This window comes from Pelodiscus sinensis, chromosome 1 (genome assembly GCF_052426305.1).
Source record: "Pelodiscus sinensis isolate ZL-2025 chromosome 1, ASM5242630v1, whole genome shotgun sequence".
Taxonomy (NCBI): domain Eukaryota; kingdom Metazoa; phylum Chordata; order Testudines; family Trionychidae; genus Pelodiscus; species Pelodiscus sinensis.
The window spans coordinates 350,147,304-350,155,441 of NC_143052.1; the positions used below are offsets into that span (position 1 = coordinate 350,147,304).

General features: G+C 46.7%; 1 protein-coding gene across 1 annotated transcript; it reads left to right on the forward strand.

Moving 5' to 3' along the window:
- Positions 1-2,460: 2,460 nt before the first annotated feature.
- On the forward strand, positions 2,461-3,396 carry LOC102446318 (olfactory receptor 51G2-like). Its single transcript, XM_006113146.3, has one exon. The coding sequence runs from the start codon at positions 2,461-2,463 to the stop codon at positions 3,394-3,396; it is 936 nt and encodes a 311-aa protein (XP_006113208.1).
- The last annotated feature ends 4,742 nt before the right edge of the window (positions 3,397-8,138 follow it).

Consider the following 8,138-nt stretch of genomic DNA (forward strand, 5'->3'; position numbering starts at 1 on the left):
AGGTTTGTTGACAAAAGTCCACTTTTGTCGACAAAACCCTGTAGTCTAGACACACCCCCAGTGCTGGCAGAACAAGCTGGGAAAAGTGGCTGGATACAGGCTTTTCCTAGCTTATAGCTCCAGCGTGATCCCTCAACCTCTGTGGGCTGGTTAATAAGCGATGGCTTTTTTTAAGAGAGAGAGAGACGGACAGACAGACAGACAGATAGACTACTTTCAGATGGGAAAGGAAGTTCCATTTCTATGAGTACTCAGGCATTTGAATCTGAAACCCACTTCCTGTAAACCCTCATCAAGCCTGCATATCACATACTGGGGTTACTAGAGAGGCAGAGCTCAGAGAATGAATATTTCTTATCTTGACCTCAGTGCCGGTTCCCCCTCGGGATACAGGCTACTAGCCAACAGAACAGAACCCGAGAGAACCAATCAGCTATTGACCCCAGGACAGAGCTGTATGAGACTTTTGGGTAACTGATAGGTAAGCGAACGAGGGCTGAGACACTGGCCATGTCCAGACTCAGGGTTTTTTTCGGGAAAAGTAGCCTTTTCCCGAAAAAACTTCCCCTGCGTCCAGACTCAAGCCGCGTTCTTTCGAAATTATTTCAAAAGAACGCGGCTTTTCTTTCGATGGCGGTAAACCTCAATTTACGAGGAAGAACGCCTTCTTTCGAAAGTCCCTCTTTCGAAAGAAGGCGTTCTTCAATGTAAAGAGGCCGTCTTCGAAAGAGAGCATCCAGACTCGCTGGGTGCTCTCTTTCGAAAAAGCGGATTTCTCTTTCGAAAGATCCGCCTGCAGTCTAGACGCGATCTTTTGAAAGAGGCTCTTTCGAAAGAAGCCTGCAGTCTAGACATAGCCACTGTGACCAACTCAGATTCTGAAGAAAGTCAGAGGGGAGAGAATGGGCTGGCAAGTCCATACAAAAGTAGAGATGTTGAAAAATTATGACAACACTTTCCATTGTAATGTAAATATTACCAGCTAAATGTTGAGGACAGGCGTGTGTATCGAAAGCAAGCAGCAGAGATATTGGTATCTCACCCAGATGGAGCAATGGTAACTTTCCTACTTGATGGGTTTTACCTTAGTATTTCAGATACACCCCCAAATACACTTTGGAATGGGTTTGTGCCATTAACTGCATGCAGGAACAGTTGCATGGTACTGATAACTGACCTGTGGAACTCCTTGCCAGAGGATGTGGTGAAGACTAGGACTTTAACAGGATTCAAAAAAGAGCTAGATAGATTCATGGAGGTTAGGCCCATCAATGGCTATTAGACAGCATAGGTAGGAATGGTGTCTCTAGCCTCTGTTTCTCTGGAGGTGAGCGACAGAAGAGGGATCACGTAAGGATTACCTGTTGTGTTCCTTCCTTCTGGGGTATCTGGTATTGGCCACTGTCGGTAGAGAGGATACTGAGCTAGCTAGACCTTTGGTCTGACCTAGTATGGCTGTTCTTATGATCAGAAGCTGTTTCTCGCACTTACTTTCAGGTTCATTAACATAATCGCTCTGCAATACCTGGGTTAGACTTTCCAAAATAGCCCGAGAGAAGGGAATTGCTGGTCTTTCCCCAATGGTTAGAACTGAGCTGCAGGAAAGGGGAGTGGAAATCCAGTGTTTGTCCTGCTCACCCATTTGTGATCCCAATCCCTTTCCCAACCAGCTAAGGTCGCTGTCTGCATTATCTTGTAACTTGTCAGATATCTACAGACCCTTACATGGTGACACCAAGGATTAGGGGCACATCTAGACTGCGGGGCTTTTCAGGATACCTCCGGTCTGCAATACCTTCGGTATCCCGAAAAATCTTCGCCACATCCAAGGGACGTGTTTGCTCTTCCACCTTTTTTTTGTGGAAGAGAAGATGTGCTCTTTAGGATGCACTGTCAAGGAATCTTTGGAAAGAGGATTTTTTCCCCAAAATTTGGCCTCGTATAGACCGGCCAAATTTTGGAAAAAGTTCTTCCAAAAAAAAAAGTGAAAAAAGGTACGTGAAATGCGGAGCAAAAACGTTGTAGTCTAGACATACCATAAGCGAGGATCTGGATGTTTACATGGGTAAGCGGAAAATCCAGTTAGGGTAATGAGGAGAGATTTCAATGTCTTGCATGGGTTCTTAATGATCATAAAATATGTCTAAAGAGTGGATGCTGGGAGAAATATTCCTTGGGAGCAGTTTTTGTCACCCTGCCCATTGCAAAGTTTCTTCCACCTTCCTCCAAAGCATCTGGAACTCACTGCTGGATATTGGGCTAGATGGACTGCAAGTCTGATCCAGTCTGGCGGTGCCTATCGTCCCTATCTATGGTGTAAATCCAAGACTCATATTTTGCTGATTTTCCTCGAGCTCCTGTGTGTCCAGAGCAAAGAAACCTCTCTTTAAGTATAATGTAATCTTTTTCGTTCCTTTCAGGAAGAAAAGTTCAAAAGTCCTCTGAGCCGACGAGCACGTGATGTCAGCTGTCAATGACACCACTTTCACCTATGCAGTGTTCCTGCTCACCGGGTTACCTGGGCAGGAAGATGTCTATCAGTGGATCTCTGTCCCTTTCTGCTTCATGTATTTTATTTCAATAGTAGGCAATTCAGTCATTCTGTTCATTATAAAAACAGACCCAAACCTCCATGAGCCCATGTACATTTTCCTTTCCATGTTGACCCTCACAGACCTTGGCTTATCAATAGCCACCATACCAACAATCCTAGGCGTATATTTGTTTAACTCTAGGGAGATCAGTTTCCATGCCTGTTTTGCTCAGCTGTTCTTCCTCCACTCATTTCAGTGTATTGAATCCTCTATGCTTTTGGTGATGGCCTTTGATCGCTATATAGCGATCTGCAACCCGCTGAGATATGCCTCCATCTTAAACCTGCCGAGAACATTAAAAATGGGACTGGTGTGTGTGCTAAGAGGGATGGGCCTATTATTCCCAATCCCGGTTCTCCTGAACCGGTTCCAATACTGTCGAGCCAACGTACTCTCCCATTCCTACTGCATGCACCAGGATGTCATGAAGTTGGCTTGTGCAGACATCACAGTCAACAACATCTATGGCTTGACCATTAAAATCTTAACGATGGGGTTGGATTCACTGATCATTTTCCTCTCTTATGTGATGATCCTCAAAACAGTGCTGAATATCACGTCCCGCATGAAGAGCCTCAAGGCTGTGAATACCTGTGGCTCCCACCTGTGTGCCGTCCTGCTCTTCTACACACCAGAGCTTGGACTGACTGTGATACACAGATTCTGTAAGGACTCTTCCCCTTTGCTTCAGATTCTCCTGGGCTACATCTCGCTGCTGGTCCCACCGCTGATGAACCCAATCGTGTACAGCGTGAAAAGCAAACACCTTCGTGCGAGGATAAACAAGGTGTTTGTCAAATGAAGATTCCATTAATCACTTTTCTCCAGTGCTCATGACATTGGAAACAACACACATTGGTCACCACCGGCTACTCCATCCTGGACCCTCTCTGCAGAATGCCCCTTGTTCTGTCATCTGTCACTACTGAGAACAGCCTTTCTCCATCCTCTTTGGAACCTCCCTTCAGGAAGCTGAAGGCTGCTATCAAATCCCCGCTCACTCTTCGCTTCTGCAGACTAAACAGACCCAAAACCCTCAGCCTCTCTTCATAGGTCATATGCTCCAGCCCCCTAATCATTTTGGTTGCCCTCCACTGGACCCTCTCCAATGCGTCCACATCCTTTTTGTAGTGGGGGGCCCAGAACTGGACACAATACTCCAGATGTGGCCTCGCCAGAGCTGAATAAAGGGGAATGATGATATCTCTGGATCTGCTGGCAATGCTCTCTTAATGCAGCCTAATATGCCATTAGCCTTCTTGGCTACAAGGCATACTGTTGACTCATATCCAGCTTCTCATCCACTGTAACCCCCAAGTCCTTTTCTGCAGAACTGCTACTTAGCTGGTTGGTCCCCAGCCTGTAACAATGCTTGGGATTCTTCCGTCCCAAGTGCAGGACTCTATACTTGTCCTTGTTGAACCTCATCAGATTTCTTGTGGCCCAATCCTCCAATTTGTCTAAGTCACTCTGGACGCTATCTCTGCCCTTAAATGGATCTACCTCTCTCCCTAGCTTAGTGTCATCCACAAACTTGCTGAGGGTGCAATCCATCCCCTCATCCAGGTCATTAATAAAGATGTTGAACAAAACTGGCCCTAGAACTGAACCTTGGGGCACTCCGCTAGAAACCGACCGCCATCCTGACATCGAGCCGTTGATCACTACCCGCTGGGCCTGGCCTTCTAGCCAACTTTCTATCCATCTCACTATCCATCTATCCAACTATCCATTTATATTATGGGAACAAGTAAATAACTTTTCCCTATTCACCTTTTTCACATCAGTCATGATTTTATAGACCTCTATCATATCCCTCCTTACTCTCCTTTTTTCTAACTGAAAAGTCCAAGTCTTTTTAAGCTCGTATATGGGACCTCTAATGGACAGGAGGAGTACTGACCAGCACCCATTGACTAAGGGGTTAAATACAGGCAGCTAGCAAAAGTGTTGGCCAGGGCCTGGGAGAACCAATAGAGAAAGAGAGTTGACATTTGAATTGGATAAAGATTCCTTGCCTGATTTCTTTGTGAGGGAGAGAAAAAACAGGAGTTGAGAGACACAGAATGGTTTAAACCCAGGCAGGACTGCCATGTCTCCAAGGAATTCGGAACATGGGGCTGGAGTGAATAAAGATGAGATTGGAAGTGAGTAAAAGGGGGAAAAAGTGAATCTAGTTGTGTTCAGAGTATTTTTCCTTATTTTGTGGTATGGTTTGAACTGCTCTGTGTAGATCTATGCCTCCCCTGCCTAATTACCACCTAGCATTGTGCCTAGAGATTTTTCTGTGTTTTAATTTGTTTCCCTTAGTTGCTCTGTAACATTTAGCAACCATGTATGCTTTATCAAGTTGATCTTTTGTTTTGTAATAAAAATCACTTTTTTTAAGGTGATGATTTGATTCTTGTGTCCTGGAACGTCTGTCAGTCCGTGAGTATCTGCAGGCCTCAGACTGAGGGGTCAGCTACCAGAGACTGCAGCTTGTTTATCTCTCTTCTTTTTTCAAGCTCTTTCGGGGCAAAAGAGCTTGGAATACCCCTGGGGGTGGTTTCAAGTATTCACCCCTGGTTTTTAGAGATGAAAAATTACTGGATGGTGGCAGCAACCCCCCCAAATCTGTGTATTGTTATTCTGGAGGGAAGGTTTTTGTAACTAGTGCCTGTAGAGGCCAGGTTTTTAAGCTCTCTTGCGAGCCCTCAGCTTCTGCACTCGGTGTGTCAGAATGGGGAACAGCCCTGTCAGGACCCGTTCCAAACACCTAATCACTTTTGTTCCCCCTTTCTGAACCTTTTCCAATGCCAGTATATATTTTCTGAGATGAGGCGACCACATGTGTACGCATTATTCAAGATGTGGGTGTACCACGGTTTTATATACAGGCAAAAAGATAGTCTCTGTCTTATTCCCTTTTTAAAGATTCCTAACATTCTATTGGCTTTTTTGACTGCCACTGCACACTGAGTGGATGTTTTCAGAGATGACTCCAAGATCTCTCTCTTGAGTAGTTGTAGCTAAATTAGTCCCCAGTCATCTTGTATGTATAATTGGGATTATTTTTTCCAATGTGCATTACTTTACATTTATCAATATTAATTTTCATTTGCCATTTTGTTGTCCAATCATTTACTTTGGTGAGATCTTTTTGAAGCTTTTCACAATCTGCTTTGGTCCTAACTATCTTGAGCAGTTTGGTATCATCTGCACATTTTGCCAGCTCACTGTTTACCCCTTTCTCCAGATCATTTATAAATAAAGTTGAATAGGATTGGTCCCAGAACAGGGAGCTGGAGAGAGTTCAGAGAAGAGCAACAAAAATGATTAAAGGTCTAAAAAATATGAGGGAAGACTGAAAGAATTGGGCTTGTTTAGCTCAGAAAAGAGAAGACCGAGAAGGGACATGACAGCAGCTTTGAAGTATCTAAAAGGGTGTTACATGAAAGGAGGTGGGGCAGAATTGTTCTCCTTAACCTCTGAGGTTACGACAACAAGCAATGAGTTTAAATTGCAGCAAGGGAGGTTTAGGTTGGACATTAGCAGGGCTTGACGAACGGCGGCGAAAGCCGCTCGCCAGCCCCACACTGCGCATGCGCAAGACCCGCATTGCATCTGCGTGTGCCGCAAATGAACGAGGCACCCGGCTGAAATCTACTCACCACGGGCTAGTAGATTCAATACTTTGTCTAGCCCTGGGCATTAGGAAAAGCTCCCTAACTGTCTGGAAGGTTAAACCCTGGAATAAATTGCCAAGGGAGGTTGTGAAATCTCCATCATAGGAGATATTTAAGACCAGGTTAGATAAGTACCTGTCAGGGATGAACTAGATGGTGATTGGTCCTACTGTGAAGGCAAGGGACTGGACTCAATGAACTCTCGAGGTCCCCTCCAGTTCTGGCATTCTACAATTCTACTTACAACATATATAGGAAGCAACTGAATCTATGGCCATGCCAAATCAATTATACATAATCACATTTATATATAACGTCACTATCACAATTACCCGGCATTGCTCGGGTCCTTAACTGTGAGACCTTTTTTAAAAATAGAAGAAAAATGTATAAGCTATATTTAAATGACAGTATAGGGCAGGGGCTTGGGTGGTGTGGGGAGGGCTGAGGGTAGGGGGTCGCTGTGCAGGAGTGAAGGCAGCGGCTTGGAGGAGTGGGGGGCTCAGGGCAGGGGAGGGGGTGCAGGAGTTAGGGCAGAGATTAGGTGTGGGGGGCTCAGGGCTGGGGGTGGGGAAGTAGGAGTTAGGGCAGGGGGCTGGGAGGTGTGGAGGGCCTCAGGGCAGGGGAATGTGGGGGTGGGATGAGGCCAGGGGTTGGAGGGTACAAGAGTGAGGGCAGGGGGTGGGGCAGAAGGTGGCAGGTGGAAGGTGCAGGGTTGGGTATGTGATAGGGCTGAGGACAGGGGTAGGTGAGCTGGGTAGGAAGGTCTGAGGGCAGGGGGCTGGGTATTGTGGGCTTACTGGGGCCTTCCATGGTGTCAAAGGTGTCGCTGGTCTGGAGGTGGGGGGGACAAGGCTTGGGTGCTCTGCATCAGCATCTCCGCTGGGCCCTGGTGTCTCCTCCGGGGTGCTGGTGTGGGAAAGCCGTGGTGTGATTCCTGTCTCTGGCATCTCCTCTGTGGAAGGGGGGGGGGGGAAGGGATAGATCCACAGTTCCTGGCCCTGTGGTCTTCTTGGGAGCGAGGTTGAGCTAGACCAACGAGAACTGTGATCGCCGATACCTGCGGAGGTGCAGGTAACTATAGAACTGACAGCCCACTAGTGACTCACCCAGGTGGGCTGCCGCTTTTTTATTGCCCACCCCTGCAATAAAGGAAACGTACAGGCTTTGGAAAACTGGAGTCCCTTAAGATTCCATGGACACTTTTAGGGACACACGGGGAATGCAGGTGAAGACAGAACCACAGTATAAAAGGGGGCTGCCCAGAATGAGAAAACTGAGCTCCCTCCAGCATGAGCTGTTCCTTCCCAGATGCTCAAGCCAGGAAAGACCCACCAGTCCTAACACTATCGTCAAGGGTGTGAGTAGAACTGTACTTGTAGCTTGTGCACAGGTCTGTATGGGATTACTAATTGCTTGGGATAATCATAACTCTAACCGGAACTGTAATGAAAATGATACACTAGACTAGAGCTTGTACTGGTGACTGTATGGGTGGTCACGGCCTGGGGTCTTTCTGTGTTTCTAGAGAGTAGTTACAAAACTTAGTTCCAATAAAATTAAAAGCTACTACATGACCCCTGGGATTTGGCCTCCTGCCATTTGCCATTGGCTGTGATGGGAGTTAAAGCTGGTGCGCATGAAACCAAGCAGCTGAGGTTCCCTGATGGCCAAGTGGCCCCAAGGGAAGGTACAAACATGCTGCATAAAGGCAGCTGCCTCCCTATCTGAACACACACTGCCTGCTGCCCGTGCAACCTCTCCGATGACTCCTTGTGCTGTAGGGTGAAGACCTCTGGTGCCAGCGGCTCCCTTCTTGCAGGAACTGGGTACGTTGGCAGGTGTCACTGTCTGTAACATGCCAAGTGCAGGGCAA